This window comes from Crinia signifera, chromosome 7 (assembly GCF_055691185.1).
Source record: "Crinia signifera chromosome 7, ASM5569118v1, whole genome shotgun sequence".
NCBI lineage: Eukaryota > Metazoa > Chordata > Amphibia > Anura > Myobatrachidae > Crinia > Crinia signifera.
In genome coordinates, this window is record NC_139223.1 from 27326152 (window position 1) to 27348972 (window position 22821).

The 22821-nt window shown below is 45.7% G+C and overlaps 1 protein-coding gene across 1 annotated transcript in view; it reads left to right on the top strand.

The window, feature by feature from the left end:
- The window catches only part of SLC5A10 (solute carrier family 5 member 10), an 84852-nt gene extending 64137 nt beyond the window's left edge, over nucleotides 1-20715 (top strand). Inside the window, exons 9-14 of the mRNA XM_083152653.1 lie at nucleotides 5872-5979; nucleotides 6378-6528; nucleotides 16787-16955; nucleotides 19062-19277; nucleotides 19606-19711; nucleotides 20104-20715. Coding sequence (XP_083008779.1) covers nucleotides 5872-5979; nucleotides 6378-6528; nucleotides 16787-16955; nucleotides 19062-19277; nucleotides 19606-19711; nucleotides 20104-20297 — 944 coding nt within the window. The 3' untranslated portion in view covers nucleotides 20298-20715. The remainder of the gene's footprint in view (nucleotides 1-5871; nucleotides 5980-6377; nucleotides 6529-16786; nucleotides 16956-19061; nucleotides 19278-19605; nucleotides 19712-20103) is intronic.
- Nucleotides 20716-22821: the final 2106 nt, after the last annotated feature.

The window sequence follows — 22821 nt, forward strand, 5'->3', positions numbered from 1 at the left end:
TACAGCCCTTAGTGTCCAAAACAATGGGACAGCATGAGAAACGCTGTAATGGAACGCAATGTTTATCAGAAACTAGCGAAACGTGGGCCTAAAAAGTTCAACGCAAACCAGCCATAGATGCCCCCTACAATTAAGGCTTATATGTTCTAAGCAACTTGCGTTTCACCTTGCCCCTACCCACACACTTGATTTGTATTATGATCAATGGTGTCCATTTGCATCACCAAAAATGCCATATTATCGATGGTGTACGCACTGTGGGATTCCTGGCATCGCTGATATTGTTAACTATATCTGTGGTGCAGTAGGGGTAACGATATAGAGCATGCACACTAACCAATATCAGTAACCATATCGGTCCATGAGGTTACCAGTCTTCCACTCCGTACATGCATTGTTGACTAGATAGTCAAGATTGAGCTGCATGTACAGATACTGAGTGAGGGGGTCATTAACGATGCAGCGTCCATCGTTATTGACATTGAGCGTACACACTGGTCGATTTGCACTATATATCATTAACAATACCATTCTCACCTCCCTGGGCTCAAATCAATCTGCAATATCCGTCAACATCCTGAGACCTGTGCAGATCTTTATCACTACTATCTGGTGATCTGGTAGTCTGTATGGTCATGATACAGTATGATGGTGCTATTCACTCATGTTCAAGCCAGAGTAGGTTTTACTGAATATAATATAAATGTAATGTAAGACAAATAAGAATCAATTTCTCTGGGGTTAAGTGTGGTACAGCTGTACAGCACTGTGATGCTCCAGAAACACAGTGACAGACATGTTCACATGCAGATATTTTTCTAGTGGCATGTAAACAAGTTTTAGACCTTGGTGGAGTGCTAACACAAAATTATAATTGACCAATTGGGTATCACAAATATTTTATTTACTATGAAAGATTATGATAAAATGATATATAGGTTTTAAAAAGCAATTGCATTTTCCATATTACAAATAAAAGGTGTACAGCCTAGTCTGGGACATATAATATATGCAAGAATACAGTTGGGGGTATCTCACTTGTTCCTAGATACGCTCTCCTGGGATAGATGTAGCAATCTCCCACAATCAATTGAAACTGGGATGGCGGGTGTCCATTAACCTGCTGGAGTTTTCTTGGGACCTGATCCAGATTTTGTTGGACCTTGGGGTTAAGTCCTTGGTGTAGTGACTCCAGATGTAGTGGCAGTTGGTGGTTTCCCTTAAAATGTCCAGTGAGTGTCCAAAGAGTAAGGAAGGTGGGGAAATGGAGAGGTGGTCCAAATGAGAGTTCTTTTGTAATCCCAAATCTGTACGCTGTAAACGCTTTGCCTGTTGAAAAAGTTGTCTGTGGACGACGAAACGCGTCAGACCAAGCGTTTACAGCCTACAGATTTGGGATTACAAAAGAACTCTCACTTGGACCAGCTCTCCATTTCCCCACCTTCCTTACTGTTTGGACACTCACTGGACATTTTAAGGGAAACCACCACCTGCCACTACATCTGGAGTCACTACACCAAGGACTTAACCCCAAGGTCCAACAAAATCTGGATCAGGTCCCAAGAAAACTCCAGCAGGTTAATGGACACCCGCCATCCCAGTTTCAATTGATTGTGGGAGATTGCTACATCAATCCCAGGAGAGCGTATCTAGGAACAAGTGAGATACCCCCAACTGTATTCTTGCATATATTATATGTCCCAGACTAGGCTATACACCTTTTATTTGTAATATGGAAAATGCAATTTCTTTTTAAAACCTATATATCATTTTATCATAATCTTTTATAGTAAATAAAATATTTGTGATACCCAATTGGTCAATTATAATTTTGTGTTAGCGCTCCACCACCTGTCTGTTTTTTTCCTCTCTGTTTTCTGGGGGCTGACCTCCCCATGGTGTGAGCAGCTTGCCAAACAACCCACCTTAAAGCGCCTGTATATACCGCCCCACCAAGATGGTACGGTATATATACTTTGTTGCAAGTTTTAGACCTTGATTTACTAAAGCTTCTAAATATGAAAAGGTGTTGCCCATATCAACCAATCAGACTCTGTCTATAATTTATCTATTACATCCTATAAAATAATAGACAGAATCTGATTGATTCCTATAAGAAACATCACATCTTTTCATTTTTAGAAGTGTAAGTACATTTATTTACTGGAGTCTAGACAGTCTGGTCTGAGTTTGGTGAACAATAGTTCCACTGACATTTACTGTTTTTTTTAGACAATAATTTGCATGAACTGGAAGTCATTGTTTGTTAATGCTACAGGTAGACAAGTATACACTTGTGATAATGTGGTTATTCAACAAGCAAGAATATTTATTAACATTTTAAATAGAGAAAATGTTCATGTTAAAATGTTAATTGGCTGCATCTCCCCCAACCCCCAAATTACCCTCTTAACCCAACTAGACATTTCGGGACTACCTTCAATATTAGTCACCATGTTGTGTTGGTTGGGCCACAGATTATTCTCCCAAGAAGGTATTGCTAAGGGTTAACAAGTGTCCAGGATATCGAGCATGCAATGTAATTCATAGCCCTTTGTTCTGTCCAATGGATCTCCTTTTAAACTGTTCCAAGGTCCACCACACTACCCACAGCTGACCACCAAAATGGGCTTGCTGTAGTGTGCCACACAGTGGGAGGCGAGCTGGAAACCTGTTCCTCCTAAAGTCACACAACACTGGGAATCAGTTCAGGGTAAAATTGGAACCTTTGTCTGTCTTCTTTGGTGCTGCACCAATTTGGGGTTAAAGGAACGTTTGGTACCTCCAAGATTGACCTAGGGATTGGTTCTTCACGTCTCTGCAGACATAGGACTTTGGGCCTTATTCTGGTTCACTCTTTCTGACAAAATCCTTCTTAGATGGACAAAACCATGTGCACTGCAGGGGGGCAGATGTAACATGTGCAGAGAGAATTAGATTTGGGTGAGTTATTTTGTTTCTGTGCAGGGTAAATACTGGCTGCTTTATTTTTACACTGCAATATAGATCTCACTTTGAAGTAAAACCCCACCCAAATCTAATTCTCTCTGCAAATTTAACATCTGCCCCCCTGCAGTGCACATGGTTTTGTCCATCTAAGAAGGATTTTGTCAGAAAGAGTGAACTAGAATAAGGCCCTTTATTCTGGTCCAAACACAAAACTGCCAATTTTGCAGCTTTGCATGTGGAGCGATCAAATCAAAATCACCCCCATTATCACAGCCATACCCTGGAGGAAGGAAGACGATGACCTTGGTCCCTACCATGGTAATAAATGTAAGGTACGCCGGTACATGGGTCTAAGAACCCTGGGGAATATAGCTGTGGTGGGTACGGTTACTTGGTAGGCTTTTTATGCATTGCAAAGTGATTAGATCCTGCAGTTCCTTAGACAGGTGGTATATTTCATTAAGTCATAAACTCAAATCTCTCATATGTGCCAAATATAATGATATTTATTTATGCAAATATATAATTACAAAATGCAAATTCCAGTATAACCACAAGCATCAGATGACATAGCAGTGACATCACTAATCTTGCTTAATACTCATTAGTCTGCCTCACAAGATTAGTGGATCCTTAGCAACTGATAAGGGGGGGTCCTCGTGGGCAGTGCATGCACTATGTACGGGTAACACGTCCAATTTAAGAGAGTCGGTGTAAAGGGCAGTAGTAATGTCATCCCAACATCTGCTCTCTGACAGACCGATGCGGTGCACACATACAGGGGAGAGGATTAGCACTGGATGATAATATCCGGTTACAATCAGAGATCGCCGTCTCCACTTCACTGTTGATATGTTTCTGTTGTTCACCAATTTTAAGTGATATATTAATAAGTTATGTATTCATTATTACCAAATTACCACCACATATGTGTGCCCCGAATAGCAATTTTGTTCTTTTTTGCTCCTTTGCAATCAGCAGACCATTCATTATTAGATTAAGCCAAGATCTAGTGAGCGTGTCCATTTGCCGTTGAGGAGGTGGCTGCACCCTCTGGTTACTCACTTTCAGCTTCTTCTTTGGAATTTGTGCATTGAGAACGGTTATGACACACCCTAGTTGTGTACACATCACGTAACCAGCTTGTTTTTCTATACATATATTCATATTTAGGTCTAGAGACATTTATTTGACCAAACGAATCAACCGTTGTACCATGTGCACGCTCATTAAAAAACAACAGCCCCATAGACAGCGGTTTGGAGTCATCGATAGACCTGGTAGACCTGCCTTGCTATCTAGTTGTTCATCATGGCGCTACGCCCTGGGTTCCTGGCCGTGGTTACACAACACTTGTAACAGGCCTTCATTTTTGAGTATAAATCTTCCATGTCTTCCTCATCGGAACGAGCTGCTTTGAGAAATATCTGTCGGTAGGAATTAATCAAAACCGGGCAACTCATCTAGAGCCTATGGATCTGCCAGGGAATATTACGTGCTGAGACTTTAGTCTGGGATTTGTTATCTGGAACAAACATTTCATAGAGTGATGCCAAGAGACTTCAAATCCCCAAATTCCTTCTCAAGTTCTGAGCTGGAGAAAGATTATCGGGCAGGAACGCACCAGCCACACAACCAGAGATTACGGCCCTTATTCAGATCTGATGGGCAAAACCATGTGCACTGCAGGTGGGGCAGTAGTAACATGTGCAGAGAGAGTTAGATTTGAGTGGGGTGTGTTGAAACTGAAATCTAAATTGCAGTGTAAAAATAATGCAGCCAGTATTTACCCTGCACAGAAACAAAATATCTCACACAAATCGAACTCTCTGCACTTGTTACATCTGCCCCACCTGCAGTGCATATGGTTTTGCCCATTTTAAGAACATTATTATTCAGACCTGATTGCAGCCCTGTTTACAAGGTGGACAATTCTAGACATGCATATGGATCATAGCGCGTAGCGAGGCCATTCAATGAAAAAGCATATTTTCTAATCGCAAGTTGATAGACAGGAAGCTCCCGTTTGGGTGTGGACGCCGGCCATTTCCTGGGAGTGTCAGGGAAAACGTCGGCATGCCCAGGTGTTTTTAGTAAGGGGGTGGAAAATAATTCGATAATAAGTGAGTTGCGAATGGATTTGCAGCTATTCGCCGATCAGCGAATTTACAGATGAGCGATCATGTCCGAATCAGACCCATAATCCTGTGGGCCTGATTCATTGGTTCTGGTTGATAGATCTACAGTTTCTAGATAGTCGTCTACCACAAAAGGTCAACTTGCAGTAGGTCAACAGGGTCAAAAGTTGGACATGAAAAAGGTCAATAGGGTCAAAGTGTCTTTGAAAGGGAGGGGGCACATCAGCCCCATTTTGAGTATGTGCCATCAGGCGCAGACTTCTTGGACCCCGGTGCCTAAATCCAAGGGGAATCATAACCGACGGCCATGATGGTGATACAAGGCTCCATCCTCAGACGCAGCACTTGGATCCCCACTAATGCCGACACGAGGCATCCCTCTCCTACAGGCGCCCCCTGCTGCATTATAGTTGTAATTACCCGGATTTGCACAGCCTGCAGCCCTGCAGCTACAGTATGTAATTCCTACTTACATCCATGCACCAGGACCTAAATGTATAACAGTTCCCCACATATCTAATGCCAGTCGAGTGAGAGGAAACTGTAACATACATTATAGGCAGATATGGGGCACTACAGGGTGACCTAGTAAACAGCATCATTGGCGATAGGATTTAAAAAAAATTTAAACTCTGTTAGACACGCTCTGATCAGGAAATGGTAGAAGCAGAATAATACATATTAATAATACCTGATAATCACGCTTAGGCCGAGATCCAGCACTTTGGTGAAACCGGCATACAGTACTGTGTGACTGGTGTCCTCAATGCTTTCTGTCTTGCAGATTCCGTTGGCTGTGTGGTCCCTGAGGAGTGTTTTAAAGTCTGCCAGTCTGAAGTTGGCTGTTCCAATATTGCATACCCTAAGCTGGTTATTGACCTAATGCCCAGCGGTAAGTGACCTCCTCCCTCTTATGATTGATTTGCAGTAGGTACAGTCAAGGGGATGCAGCTGCTATGGGGCCCAGAGCTGAGAGGGGCCACCTTCCCTGTCATAGTTACATGAGTTATATACATTTATCAATACTGGTTGGTATTTAAGGGCCCTTACAAACTTTTGCTATGGGAACCACAAATGTCTAGTTACAGCACAACCACAGATCTATGTTTCAGTCTATTGCTGAAGTGATATTACATAATGACACTGTTCCGCCATCAATTCAAATGGGAGTTGTGTTTTCTGATGGGAGTTGTAGTTCATAAACGTACCTGTCCCTAACCTGATCTTACCCTTGTGAACATGTCTGTTCTCTATTTCCCTTTCTGTGGCCACGACCGGTGACGGCTGCAGGCCTGCGCGGACTGATGATCGCAGTAATGATGGCAGCGCTTATGTCTTCACTGACCTCCATATTTAACAGTAGCAGCACTCTCTTCACGATGGACATCTGGCGGAAGTTCAGGAGGAACGCTAATGATAAGGAGCTTCTGCTGGTGGGAAGGTGAGGTTCTAGTCTACTGTTGGCATCTTCGAGGTTCTAGTGTTGGCATCTTCGAGGTTCTAGTGTTGGTATCTTCAAGGTTCTAGTGTTGGCATCTTCGAGGTTCTAGTGTTGGCATCTTCGAGGTTCTAGTGTTGGCATCTTCAAGGTTCTAGTGTTGACATCTTCGAAGGTTTAGTGTTGGCGTCTTCAAAGTTCTAGTGTTTTCATCTTCAAGGTTCTAGTGTTGACATCTTCAAGGTTCTAGTGTTGGCATCTTCGAAATTCTAGTGTTGGTATATTCGAAGTTCTAGTGTTGGCATCTTCAAGGTTGTAGTATTGGCATCTTCAAGGTTCTAGTGTTGACATCGTCAAGGTTCTAGTGTTGGCATCTTCGAAATTCTAGTGTTGGCATATTCGAAGTTCTAGTGTTGGCATCTTCAAGGTTCTAGTGTTGGCATCTTGGAGGTTCTAGTGTTGACGTCTTCGAAGTTCTAGTGTTGGCGTCTTCTATGTTCTAGAGTTGGCATCTTCGAAATTCTAGTGTTGGCATCTTTGAGGTTCTAGTGTTGGCATCTTCGAGGTTCTAGCGTTGGCATCTTCAAAGTTCTAGTGTTGGCATCTTTGAAGTTCTAGTGTTGAACTATATGTTTAGACTGACATTTATTGCTATAGCATTTCCTTGTTACGTGTTTATAGGTTGTGTTCTCTGTTTCTCCTGACTGCTTTATAACTTATAGAAAGATAAAAGATCTGCTCAGTCCCAGTAATTAACTTATATAGGAGTCAAGGGTAAGGCCCCTGGAGCCGTTGATGGTTTTCTAACCTTGTGCTCAGTGTGTTATTATTGTGCATACTGTGCCATTATGGCCTGTTATCTATAGAACACTGGGAAGTGAAAGTCAGCTGTGTGATTACAGGGCCCCGTGACAGATCCTGATTAAGACTCATAGGGCCCTCAGGCAGATAGTGGTTGTGTTCAGAATGAAAAGAGGGCGACAGAAGTATACACCTGGAACATCATGTGTAAAGACGGGCAGATGTACGAACTAAAGGTGCATACACACAGAGCAATTTGGCAAAAGATCTGCGCATTCCCGACCGATTGAAACAACCATTCCCTCAAATCGTTCCATGTTTATGAGCGATATAGATGCCGACGCGCATACCTGACAGTCGTTGGTAGAGGTCGATGATCTTTCCTGCATGCAGAAAGGTCATCTCTTATATATTTAGCCAGATCTGTCACTCATCCCCTGTGTATATAACGTTCCCGCCCAGCGGCATACACAAACCCGCCCCCCCCTAGGGAAGACCAGTGTTTTATGTGTATAACATTTTCATGTGTATAACGTTCCACCCCCTTGACATCACCTCCCCCCGCCCAGCCAGGGCTACAGTACACGCCCATTACTCCACAGCCACCATCCACCATTACTCCCGCAACCCCCCCCCCCTTCTATCATACAATTCTAACCATAATTCTCGCAATACAAACGTTCACAAATTAAGGGGGCGCAGCCCCTTACGCCGGTGTGAAGAGCGCCCGTAGGGCGCAATGAATCACCTAGTAGACCAATCTTTAGCGATGTGTACCAATCCTTTCATGTGTATGCAGGATGAACGATTTGGTAAAGCTGGTTGACTGGCTCCCACTCCCCTCCACCATCGTTACAGATCAATGGTTCATGTGTAATCCTTTGTACAATCATTCATCATTTGACACCAAATCGTTTGTGCAGGAGTTCTCAGGAAATCGTTAAAGACATTGAATCAGCCCCTGAAATTTTTCAAACACAGCCTGTAACATGACAGTTAGGAGCGGATTGGCTGCTATTTTATCTCACGTTAATTTACCCCTCTCCAAGACTTTAGAACATCTGCCCTAGGGATGATGTACATTATTGGGGTTAGGAGAGAGAGCACGCCTAACCCCGCAATGTGTGTATCCGGGCCCTGGCTGTGTATCTGACAGGAGGTAATCCCCTAGGGCAGCTATGCAGAGTGTTTGGTTTATTTTCAGCCTGTTTGGTCTGTCTGGGTTTTGGTTTCATTAACTCATATCTTATCTATTTAAGGATATTTTAATTAGACTAATTACCGATGATCAATCACTATGTCACACACTAACCTCTAGTGTGTTATTTTTCCTTCATACTAAATCTTCCAGGTTGCAAAACCTTACGCAATAATGTGTAACACAGATAAAGTGGGCAGATTTACTAACAAGTCTAAAACAGACAAGTTTCTGCCTGGCGTTCTCTGGGGTGCAATGGAGTCATTTCGGTTAGAACCGGGTGATCTGTGGCTCTCGTGTGTGTTGGTTCTCTGCTTGCACATTCTGTGGACGTAGACGTGCTGTTGTCTGTGCAGACTGGCGCAGTTCTGGGACGTAGATCCGCCTACACCTGGTGAGACGGGAAGGATGGGGCGGTTTATTGTCGGACAAGTACAGTAGGGATGTGGTTATCCAAATCCGGATCATGCCCAAATACAGGATGATGGCATAATCCAGGCCCGGAGACGCAGGACAAATTTGGGCACAGAGGGGTTGTTTACTAATATGGGAGTTCTATTGAAGATGGGATGTTGCTATTGGCAACCAATTAGATTCTGTGGGGGAAATTTTCTTATACCCCTTTCGCACCAGAAAATGTAGGGACTTACCCGGGAATATGGTCCCTGGATCATGCAGAGACATTCCTGGGTTTGCCCTTTTCACACCAGCCTAGCCCCTGCATTTTCTGGTGTGAGGGGAGAGAGAAATCCCCCCCCCCCCCCCAGGGGGGCTATGAGCTATGGCAGGAGGGGCTGGGTGCACAGCAGCTCTGTCAGCAGGCAGTGGAGACCCGGCAGCTTCCTCCAGCGGCGGCTGTGGCAGGAGGGTGTCCCCAGACAGTGACACAGCGGCTTCCCCAGTGGCAGTGCTCACCACCACGGCCAGAGACAGCAATCCGGGTCTGTATCCCAGGCTGGTCCCGGGAGCAACTCTGCCTGCTAACAGGGTTGGAATCCTGGCACATCAGTCCGGGATTTTGGCCCGGCAGCCTTTCACACAAGCGCTAGTCCCAGGTTGTTTCTGGGGCCAACCTGGGAATTTTGGCTGGTGTGAAAGGGGTATTAGATTGAATGGGTACGAATGCATGTCGGCTAATTACAAACAGACGAATTTGGCGGATTTGCTGTTTTCACGAACGGAATCTCACCTGAATTCATCATTATGAATGAGGAGACCATCGATGGAACTGGGCTGCAAATAGCCACGGAGTTCTAGGGGAGTGGCGGCACCCCCAATAAGTGGACAGAACTACAGGGGACCCTATGAGTATGTATGTTGTATGTATGTATGTTGTGTGCATGTTAATAAACTTTTACTTTACAGGGCGTGTGTGTGTGTTTTTATTGCGGTTTAGTTTTGTTGTGGAACTACAAGTCCCAGTGGGCCCATTAATGCCCCACACGCTGGGACTTGTGGCCCCAGTGAGGTGTCACATGAAAATAAGACTAATGCTGGGTACACACTGGTTAGTATATCATTGGTCATATCGATGCACAATATATTGGCAAGGGATCGGCAGATGTGTACACCCGATATGTCTGTGACCGACGTCCTTCACAGAAATGTCTGCTCGCCCCAGCAGCTCAGCTTATATATATATATGTATATAGAACATACTGTATATGAATGCATCTGCTGACATCACAGATGGCCGCACAGTTGTGAGTTCTGTCCTGACCTAGGGTCTGATTGGTCAGGCACGATGGTGGGACTTTCCAATAAGAACCTAGAACCAAGCCTAAAATGGCATAACCGTGAAACACCTGTAATGTAATGTGAAGTGACTACTGCAGAATGTATTAATGGACATTCTAGCGACTGAGGCTAACCATGTTAAGTACCAATTAACATATTTTTTGTCTTACATCAAGATATTTAATTACTTAGGAGATGCCTTAATGATTATTTTCATCTCCGTGGGAAGATCCGACACTTTTTTTAATGACACATGAATACATTTACATGGCCCAATAGCCTTCATTCCGATACACTGAGGGGCCCATTTACTAGTGACTATTGGTGGTTAATTCTCTGAAAACAACTGTTAGCCGCAAATATAATGTATAAGGTTAATAGATGAACATGGTATGGTTATGGTATGTTACACGTAAAAGGCCACGGGCGAGATGTACTAAGCCTTGAAAAGTTATCAAATGGAGAGTGATAAACCACCATCCAAACAGCTCCTACCTGTCATTTTTCAAACCCAGGCTGTAAATTGGCAGTTAGGAGCGGACTGATTGGTGGTTTATCACTCTCCACTTTATCACTTTTCAAGCTTCGTACATCTGGCCCCAAATATGATATGAAAGCAGGAAATGTCTGGGCATGGCCTATTATTTGCATAGTTCTGCGAGGCCACGCCCCCATTTTTGCCGCTGTTGGGGGCGTGGCTTCTAGCCATGCCCCCAGCCCCTCTGGCCGCTGGGAATAGATGCTGTGCGTCTATGTAGCGCTGCTCAGCGAGTGACAGGGGGGAATCCCAGCTGCCCCCCTCTGCGGAACGCTGCTGGCCCTGGAAGGGACGCGGGTACGTCCCTGCGGAAAACTAGACAGTTGGGAGGTATGCGTGTCAGTTCTGTGCATTGCCATGTATCATCTCACTTCCCAGAATCCTTTGCTGTTGGCGTTGGTCATAATAATATATAGGGTGAGGGGGAGGCTAGACATCAAGAGGTTCTTTGCATACTTGTGGCCAAAGCGATAGGTCAACCCACCGCGCCCACCTGCCCACCACGCCCAGGTGAGAGTCACTCGCTGATGCCTGCAGGAAGTCAGCTGACTATGAGCAGGCGTTGGAGGAGACGGGCCTGTTTGCCAACTGACCTGGATAGCTATTTCATTTCATTTAATTAAGGAGCGTTTAAAAAATAAAACCATTGTGACTTCTGTGCCAGGGAAACTATTTAAAATTGTAAATAGACCTTAAGAGGATCACGCCTCGTATGGAAGTCATAGCTGATACGTCATGTGAAACATATTGTCTATACGTACATTATAGGCATGGTCTCATGGCATAGAGTGGCTGATGCCAGAGAACAATAGCTTGCATTCCATACCAAATTAAATGTATTCATGTTCAAGTACACAATGAGTTTTGGGGTTGGGGTGCGGCTTAACAAAGGGCTTTGTCCAATGGTTTTAAAACTATCGGTCAAAGCTTCAGATGATCAGTGACTTTGGCCAGGGGGGCACCTCGGAGCCAGCATTGTAGGCCCCGGGCAAAGCAATGCATTTGGGGCCCTCCACACCCATTCACGGGAAAAATGTAAACAAAGAAGAATCATAACAAGCACCTCCTGTGGTCCTGCACTATCTCTCCACTTGCTTCCATACAGTGAATGGCAATCAGCACTCTGATTGGTGGATAGCTCCAGACATCCACCAATCAGCATACTGAAAGACATTCCCCGTCTGGCTGCAGGCTGGAAAGCAGGAAGAGAATGTTGCCTGGTCGTTCTGTCTTTGAATGCGCCGCTGGCTTTCACAAGCTGCCTTTTAGTAAATAAGCCCCGTGTACCGGTAACTTGCAACAGGCAGTTCACGCATCAGTTTAACTCCTCTAGAGATTGTGGTGAGTTTTGCATATGGGGTTTGAACGGCGCAGGGCAGTCTTCGACGTCGGTTGCATCATGTCAGCATCAGAATCTGTGATTGACAGTCTGATGCCATTTGGGGATCGACGGTGGCCTTGGTTTGTCCTTGGTTGCGGCCCGGATTAGTAATGCAGCAGGAGATGTGACGCCCCCTGCTGGATTACCCCTATTAGTGCTGTCGCTGCTGCTTCCATATAAGCACAGTGATAGCACCTCCAGCCACAACTGAACTGAGGGCCACTGAGTTTTGGACATGGGGGGTGACATTTAATAGGATGCGATTTTTAGTAACATTTTGAAATCGCACCTTATCGCACTTTTTAAAATCGTATTTTTTGCCGCGAATTCACATGTTTAATGAGGTGCGTATTCCGGGCAAAAAAGTGCGATTAAGTGCGATAATGTGCAATTTTTAGGCATGAAAATGTGTGATTTTTAGCCATGAAAATGTGCGAATTTGAGGAAATGTGCGAATTTGTGCTAAAACAAAACAAAAAATAATAATTTTACCCATTTTTTAAGACAGAACCCTGCACAGATCTCAATGATCTGTGCAGGGTTCTGGCCAATTCCCCTGTCAGAACCTGGTCTACATATGTGTCGAATTTTAGACACATTTTCCCAATTTCGCATCTCATATTATATGTATGCGAATTGTATACTTTTCAATGGGAAAACATCTGGATGCGAGTTCCAGCGCGACTTAAGTCAGAATGTGCGATTTCCTGGCAAAATCTGCGGTTTTGCCGTTTTTGGCATCTCATTAAATATGCGAATTCTGGAAAAAGTGCGTTTTCTGAGGTTTTTGGCGAAAAAAATATCAAAAATCACATTTCCGCATCTCATTAAATGTCACCTGGGATGTATGATATATATTATATATATATATATATATTTACCTTATAACTATATACAGTATATGCCACATTATACTGAATTCTCAACAATATAAGAAAAAAGAAAGACAAATGATCCTTTTTGCCGATAATGTTGATAAATTGGTCCCAATGTGGCGTCCCATATTTTGCTGAGACAGTGCACAGCCAGCTTCGTATCTGTCAGCAGAATGATTCAGCGATGCCTGCAAGTCACCGTACCGCTGGAGACGCGGCGTCAACACCAAGCTCAGCAGCAGCCGACACACCCCAGCATTCAAAAGCATTTTTTCATTCCACCCAGTCGCAGGGAAGCTCTTAAAACGTACAACGACGACGACACACCTCTGTAATTGTTTTCAGCCTGTGTGTCACGTGTAGCTCCTCCAATTCCACTTCCCCGTAGGGAACCGACCAGGACTGACCCAGCTGTGAATGAAATCTACTTGGCAGCTCCTAATCCTGGCAGGAAAACACGTTCATTGAAGTCTAATAATGTGGATCAAAGTTCCTGGCTGTTGTAATAATAAATGTTTATTTCTTTATATTTATGGAGAGTGCCTGATGGTGGTTTGGCCAAATCCAGCAAGTTCTGTCAGATGAGGCTTGTTGTGTTGTTGCTTCACGCACAGTGCCAAATGCTGGTAATTGCTGTAATTGGTCCTTGAAGTGCTGGCAGGATTTAATGAAAAACAAAGGGTGATGTAGTGGTGGCTGATGTCTGCCATTAACCCTTGTCTTGCATCTCCACGTAGGCCCCATATATATATATATATATATATATATATATATATATATATACAGTGGTCGAAGTGGAAATTTTGAAGTGGGGGTATGGAAATTTTGAAGTGGGGGTATGGAAAAGTAAAGAGTGAATATAGTGCGCACCTTCGGACACCCCCCTGTCCATCAACGTCTCCTGCCAGACTGCCCCGTTGTACAGGGGTTTTACAAAAGCACAATATGCGCTGCTGAGTGATCAGAGAGCATCCTGAGGGGGGGGGGGGAAGTTTTTTTTTTTTATCTTCAGATTAAAGTGGCGGTATGGCATACCCCCGTATACCGCCCCACTTCGACCACTGCATATATATATATATATATATATATATATATTAGTGGTGGGCAACGATTAAAATTTGTAATCGCGATTAATCGCATGAAATATTTTGCGATTAACTGCGATTAATCGCGCTGATAGGCACATAAGTGCCGCTTACCTAAAATCTCGTTGCCAGGGGTTCCATGCTCGTTGCCAGGTGGGATTACATGCTTGTTGCCAAGGGAGATTGCATGCTTGTTGCCAAGGGAGATTGCATGCTTGTTGCTATAGTGGGTTTCATGCTTGTTGCCAGGGTTTTGTGCTCCATGCGGGGGGGGGGGGTTACTTGCTCCATGCCAGGGGGGTGGTGGGTTGCTTGCTTCATGCCAGGGGGAAGGTGGGTTCCTTGCTCGTTGCCAGGGGGAAGGTGGGTTCCTTGCTCCATGCCAGGGGTGTGGTGGGTTGCTTGCTTCCTTCCAGGGGGGTGGTGGGTTCCTTGCTCCATGCCAGTGGGGTGGTGGGTTGCTTGCTTCCTTCCAGGGGGTTGGTGGGTTCCTTGCTTATTGCCAGGGGTGGGGGTTCCTTGCTCGTTGCCAGGGGGGTGGTGGGTTATTTGCCCAATGCCAGGAGGTGGTGGGTTTTTTGCTTCCTTCCAGGGGGAGGGGGTGTTTCCTTGCTCTTTGCCAGGGGTTGCAGGGTCCACAGCGCTCCCGGAATCCGCACTTCCGGGTAGCACTGGTCACTCTGCACATCCCTGACAGACGCTAGAGGTAAAGGAGCACCTCTAGCGTCTGTCTCCTTCACAGCGGCGGCCATATTTTGAGGGGCGCAGGGTCTCCGTCAGCATGTGGACAGAGACTCTGCACCCCTGCGGTGAAGACCGGTCCGTTTCCCCGTGCCCGGCAGCCCCCGTCTCCCAATCCCTGCCACGGCAGCGCCCCCATCCCGCCGCGTGCCCCCCCCCCCCCCCCACGCGTTAACGGCGATAATAAATTTAATCGCCGTTAATGTGCTGGCGTGTTAACGCGATATTAACGCGTTAACGTGCCCAGCACTAACATATATATATATATACATGGGTATATACAGAGAATGCTTTCCACCAAATCTAAGCAAGAGGCCTAGTTCTGTTACACACAAGGGGCACCGCCGAAATGGGCGGAAACAAACGATGTGATGGACGCCATCAGGGAAAATTACGCAGTTTGCTGTGCAATGACATGATCTGCAGCAGGGAGCATGGCCGCAGCGACACCATTTTGCATAAGCAGGCCCCACCCACAGCTGCGCAATGGCGAGACCCTATGAGGTAAATTGCGTCACTGTATCCCTTTATATGGATCCCAGCTGGTATTCTAGTGTTAGATGTAATGCTTGGGGGTGGGAAGTGTGTGTGTGGGGGGGTCTATTTAACCTTGTGATTGTGATTTAAGGCTTTTTGTTTGGTGTGTTTCAGGACCCTTCCTTCAGGGTTGCCAAGGGCTGGGATGGGCCCTGGTACTGGAGGGGCAGCGGGTCCAAAATCCTGGAGGCGTGTCTAAACAACATCCAGCAAAAGTGCTAAAAATACAATACACGGCGCTGTTGTGTGGCAGGCACAAAGCGGTGCGAGGGGTGGGGCAGGAACTAATTATCTGGGCCTAGGCTTGTTGGAGGGGCCCAGCGGAGGGGGGGGGGCGTCGCCAAAGATCTGTGATTAAACCATGCCCCTGCTATGATGACATGAGTCCCATCATTGCCTCGCCCACTTCCACTCGGTAAGCTGGCGGATGTGGAGGGGAGGAGCCGGCAGCTGCTGGGAGGTGTTTGCGGTTGAAGGCCAGCTATAGGGTGGCCCGGAGCACCACTCCACTTTAGGGGGCCTTAGGGCCGTTATGAGACAGTAGACAAGTGGTCGGGGGTTTATGGTACCCCTGTTTCTTGCTATTTTTGGCCAGAAAAATGTGGTGTGGATCAACATGCATAAGGTCAACAGTCAATAGTACGACCACTATTGGTCAACAAAAGGAAAATATTGGCATGGAAAAGGTCAACAAAAGGAAAATGTTGGCATGGAAAAGGGTCGACATGGGAAAATGTCGACATATACGGTTTTCATAATTTTCCTGTCGACATAGGTCAACATGGACACCGTATTAGTGTAACGCACCCCCCCGTCGACATTTTGCTTATGTTGACCTTTTCTCTATGTTGATGTTGGTGTTGATCTATTGGCTGTCAACCTAGACACACACTGTCGGCACTTTATACTATAGCCTGTCTGACAAACGCTTTGTCCCTGTGTCATTAATTTTGATGACCATGTGACATGCACACATGACAACCCAGCCGTTATATGGTGTGTGCACAGAGGTGACGCAATGGCCGGCCTCTACGTCTGGGCGACAGGCTTTTATCTGGGAGTCAGAACATAACAGGTGCTTGAGACTCTTGTATTAGCACTTGTAGTTAATGCTCCACTACAGGAAACTGGCACAAGCAGCACTACACACAATGTATGTGTCATTATTGCATTGTGAAGGGAGAAGGGCAGGGGGCCCACCCATTTCTGTCCCAGCGTGCACGCGTATGTAAGTGACTTGAAAGTCACATCTGTATGGTGCAGCCGGCTAACAAACAACGGGGGCCTAGGATACCGTTAGCAGAACCACAAGCCGAGAATAGGCAATTCCCTGTGAGATTGTAACGTGCGATGTTATGTCACCTGCAGGATAGTGACTGTCGTCCTGGTTATCATCAGCGTGGTCTGGATCCCTATCCTCCAGACTGCCAACAGCGGGCAGCTCTACGTCTACATACAGTCCGTCACTAGCTACCTGGCGCCGCCTGTCACAGCCATCTTCGTCTTGGCAGTGTTTTGGAAGAGAGCCAATGAGCAGGTAAAGTACACCTGGGCTGGTCACGCCCCTATGCATACAATACTAAACAATGAACACACACACACACCGCATGGCACACCTAAGACAGTGCATGTTGGTGTTCTATTTCACATTGGATGTTGCTATGGGCAACCACTATCTGTGGTGGGTATTGCTGGGGCAGGACAAACCTGCCCCAGTAGGTTTGTCCTACCCCAGCAAAACCCACCACTCAAGGGGTTAAATATGTACAAACATGTTTTATGAAACAGATTTGATGAATTGTCCCCTTAAGTAGGTAATTACAGTTGAAAAAGGCATTAAATGAATTGCAGCTTTTTGCTTTGAAATGACCACCTTATTTATATTTGCTTTATCTATAATTGCCAGGATAGCACATGTGGTAGAGGGCTGTGCAGGAATGGGGATTCTTAACATCGCATTTTGCAAAAAATGCTTGCATGCACCATAATCTGATTATGTCAGACAGAAGCTGATTGGCGAGCCAGCCAGGAAGAGCGGGCCGGTTAGGAGAATAGGGAGCTGACAGATATAGCGGAGAAGAAGTAGCCAGCTGGGGAAGTGAGAAGCCAGCGGGCCCAGTGTAAAATACAGTTCCTTTTAGTGCAGTGGATAAAAAACAGAAAGAGAAGTTAACTTCCCTGCCCTTCTCCATTTCTGCAGGTAAGAAGACACACAATGCTATCTAGAGATGACATTATGCTTGTCAGAAAAGATGAGAGATGCTTCCCTTCTCACATCTATGTAAATAATACTATATCCAATAGGGGCTGCAGGATAATAACTGAAAAGTGCCCTTTTCAAGTAATTAAAGAGAGACCAAAACACAACTGTCATTTTCTTATCGTTGCCGAGGACGTTGTTATGTAGACCCCCTAAGTGCTGTACCCTGAGAATGTTCTGTCGGCAGATTGTAAAACTTGCGGAGGCGTTGTAAGCCGGCGGCACAGTTTTACTAATCCAGCATATGTGACAGGATGAATCCAGACAGAGACAGCCGTCATCTTCATTTGGAATAATTGCTGCATTGGTAAACAGGTGTGTGTAGATTCCTGGGTTCAAAATAAATGTTAATCCTATGATTTAACCCTCTCTCCTGTTAAAAGCAGGAGTTCTGCAGATTATCTGCTCACTTGCAAATGTCTTCGTGTCCTGCACTTCTGTGAGTCCTACAGAGGAAGCGATATCTGATAAAAAGACGGTTTTATTTCTGTTCTATAACTGATGTGCGCTCCAGCCTCAGTTTCTCTGGAGATGTAATTCCAGTGTAACCATAGACTACTTAGACTGACCACCACCACCACCACACATCCCACTTCTGCCACCAAGATCACCTACATCGCTGCCACCACAACCACCAGTCAATATTGACTGCACCAATGAAGGACTGGATGCCCGCAGAAGTAATGCAATGGCAGTGGAGCCCACTAAAATTATGATGCCTGTACCCTATTTTAGGGATGTGCAGATCCGGATTTACCTGGATCTCAAAACTAGCTCTTATTGGAAATAGGGCTGTCACATGTTTGGAGTCGAAACATGTGACAGCTGATAGCCAATAAGATCCCATTTTGAGATCCAGGTAAATCCGTGGAAAATGTTGGATCTGCACATCCCTACCCTATTTCACATGTCCATGTTGACCACAGAGTGACAGAGAGCTTTGGTTGTGTGGGAACGATTCTATCATGTATGTTCAGGTCAGTAACGCACAGCCTTCCATGTACAACAATATCACTGTCACATACAGGCGTTACTTGCTCTGCAATGCTGCCGTGTCAATTTAAGTGATGTCTATTTATTAAATGCTGATTGTTCCATAATGTTTAAGTAGAGATTATTAAGCACTTACAATGTTCTTCTAACTTCCCAGCCCTCAGGGACACATAGCCAGACTGGTGTATCACTAACAGTTGAGATTAGCACAAAATGGCCGCTTTGTGTTCACATGACTTCTCCATACACAAAATGAGAGCTGAGCGGCCATCTTAGACAGAAGCTTAATGTGACGTTATCAGAGAGCAGCCTAGTATCCGACCCTGGGTACCCATAAATGAATTAAGCATTGGTGTTTGGATGTTTTTATCCGCCTGTCTGTCCTCACAGGGTGCATTTTGGGGTCTGATGGTTGGCCTTGCGATTGGACTAGTGCGGATGATCATGGAGTTTGTGTACCCCATACCCCGTTGTGGAATTCCTGATGAGAGACCTTCAATCCTGAAGGACATCCACTACCTGCACTTCGCCATCATCTTGTGTGCGCTGACGGTGGGAGTCGTTGTAGGGATCAGTCTGTTGACGGAGCCTCCCCTACACTCCCAGGTGGGTTCCTTATTAAAATGAGTACGACTTGTATCCGTATGATAAAGCTACAGGATAATCAAGAAGAGGCGTAAACTGGTAAACTCAAAGTAAACTGGTTGCCAAACACAGTGGAAACAAGGGCACTAATTACATAATAATACTTACTAAATTCTCACATTCACTTCAATAACTCATTCATTTCAATGGGGTTCCTTAACTTCCCGCACATTATACAACAATGGGTTACCACAGGGAACGATAGCTCTTGATATAATAACTGGACGTTACCGGCTGTGAGAGAACGTTAAGCCGATCAGTCACCAAGGATTTCTCTGTTTTGGGATAGATAACAAACCTCACATGGTGGACGATACCCCGTGGCAGGAACCCACCAGAGATGACCCTCAGAAAAATATCCAGTCGAAGCCACGCTGGCCGAGGAGACAATGAAGGTAATGCAGGTCTATGCATTCCTAATCGAGGAGATGTATCAAACTTTGGGCAAGTGGGCAAGTTAAGAAGCATCAACTTCTAGCATCTACCCAGTATGTTCTATAAAAGTATAGGGAAAAGCTTCACTCGTCCACATTCCACTCTTTCGAAGGTTTGATACATGCCGTCCCCAGATCACAGTATGGACGTCCTGTTGTTGTGTTGGTGGCAACAGAATGGAAAAGGTCTGGTGGGTCAGTTTTTACAAATGTTTTCCCCTAAGTGCTCCATACGCTGCACAGTAATTAGTAGTGTTTGGGTGGAGACCCCCTTTACGTTTCTGAGGTAAGGTTTTACTTTGCACCTTTTTCTGATGAACTTTCTGTTGGTTTTCCCCATTCCCCATGGTTAGCTCCAGAAAATGGTTCTGCACGCAGTCGGACCTGCAGCAATGTGTTCTGCAGCGAACCTAAAGAAGTAGCAGAGACCCCCAACCCTCTTCAACAGCAGAGCATTAAAGAAGACCCGTTCTGGGCGCGTGTGTGCTGCATTAACGCCATCATTCTGATATGTGTCAACATTTTCTTTTATGCGTATTTTGCCTAATATGCCAAGATCTGGGGGAAAACGCCTCAACATTAGTAATCTGACTGCTCTGTACATTACAACCTCTGGGGCCAACTGGCTGTCGCAGACGGAGATGAGGATAACGCAGCAACTTGGCTAATGTGGTAACATAAGGCGCCTGCACAACTTTACAGGATACTAGCCTGGGACAGTGTTGGATCTGCTAATTACTGCCACTTTCCTATTAAATCATTTGCCAGAACATCGCGTATGCCAGCAGAATATACATTCCTTGCTCCGGTAAACTACTATTGGTTCCAGCAGCGAGAGCCGGCGGTACGTGTCACGTGACAAAACCAAGATGGCGGACCACCAAGCCTAAACAGGCAGGAGGGTGACATTCCTGAGATTGTGTGAATGAATAAAGTACAATTATTGAATAAAACGTGTTATTAAATTAACTGCCTCCTCCTCGTTAACCAAGAAAGGGGATTTTAAATCCGTCTTTTACAGCCCTGACGCTCAGGAAATCACTGTGTGTCAGATATAATTTCCAGGTCATGAATCACTGAGCCGAAATCTTTCCCTCAAAGTTGTCAACAACAACATGCTGTCTGTGAGGGAACATTCCCAAATACTGTATACCTATTTCCAAGTATCTTGTTGCATCAAATTAGAGTTCTGCCCTTTCTAGTGCCTAGTGGAGGCAGCCATTTTGTAGAATAAACCAATAAGGAGCCTTAACCCCCTCCAACCCTACTTTCAATCAATTCAAGTGAAAGTTTGAAAGTTTAGCTATGGCATCTTAGAAGTTCCACAGCTGCCTAAGTAGAACAAGGATGTCTTAATCATAGACATCCTTTATTTGTGATAGGCAGGCTCAGTGGCGCCCTCTGGATCCCTGTGTCCTAAGCAGCTGCTGTCATGATGGCTGGATTACTCCCAGTGATGGATTAATTCATGACTGGAGTAGGACTTCTATCAAAATCACCTGTGTAAAAAGCAGAAACAGACCCTAGCTGACATTTGAGAGATGTGTTCTTCAGGACTGATAGTCAAAACAGAAGGTGTTCAAATATCTTTCACTATAAAAGTGTTGTCTTATGCCGCTTCCAGACATGTGACCCGGAAATTTTCCAGGTCTAGCAAATCTGCAAATTCACAGATCTCAGCTCCATGACCTGGGACATAGACCCTCATTCTGATCTGATGGGAACAGGGCGATTTCGACTTTGCACAAGAGGTCAGAGGCTGAGAGGCTTGTGCTGAGCTCTGATTAGTGGAGCTCATTACATGCTTCTCAGGCCCATGGAGGCTCGTCATGGGAGGGTTTTTTATCAGAGGGAGCGCTGAGCCTGTGAGGTCTCCTACAGTCCTACAGAGTAAGGTACAGAGGGAAAAACAGTTACCTATTGACCAAGTTTATACTGCCTTTGTGTTTTGACAGTGTAATATTCTCCTGTGCAGTTTGCGGCCAGTAATGACAAGTATAAGGGGGCCCCCTATCTAAAGTGACACGGGGCCCCCCCGGAGGCTTAATCCGGCCCTGCCCATATACCATACATAGCTGGAACTTCTCGCTGGAGAACATAGATGGTTGTTGGTGTCAGCGACCTCACTTAGCCCACCACGATCTCCTAGATCAAGGGTGGCCAACCGGTCAGAGGTAAAGAGCCAAAAAATATCTGTAGTCAAGCTAAAGAGCCAACAACATGCGCGCGGCAAAGGCACGCGTGCCAAAAAAAGGGGCATGGTCTATTTGGACCACTTGGGTGGGTGTGATACACATATGCCTCCAATAGTGCAGTGCCATATATACATATGCCCCCAATAGTGAAAGATACACATATGCTCCCACGATGCCAGAAAGCTGGTGGGTTATTTGCCCAATGCCAGGAGGTGGTGGGTTTTTTGCTTCCTTCCAGGGGGAGGGGGTGTTTCCTTGCTCTTTGCCAGGGGTTGCAGGGTCCACAGCGCTCCCGGAATCCGCACTTCCGGGTAGCACTGGTCACTCTGCACATCCCTGACAGACGCTAGAGGTAAAGGAGCACCTCTAGCGTCTGTCTCCTTCACAGCGGCGGCCATATTTTGAGGGGCGCAGGGTCTCCGTCAGCATGTGGACAGAGACTCTGCACCCCTGCGGTGAAGACCGGTCCGTTTCCCCGTGCCCGGCAGCCCCCGTCTCCCAATCCCTGCCACGGCAGCGCCCCCATCCCGCCGCGTGCCCCCCCCCCCCCCACGCGTTAACGGCGATAATAAATTTAATCGCCGTTAATGTGCTGGCGTGTTAACGCGATATTAACGCGTTAACGTGCCCAGCACTAACATATATATATATATACATGGGTATATACAGAGAATGCTTTCCACCAAATCTAAGCAAGAGGCCTAGTTCTGTTACACACAAGGGGCACCGCCGAAATGGGCGGAAACAAACGATGTGATGGACGCCATCAGGGAAAATTACGCAGTTTGCTGTGCAATGACATGATCTGCAGCAGGGAGCATGGCCGCAGCGACACCATTTTGCATAAGCAGGCCCCACCCACAGCTGCGCAATGGC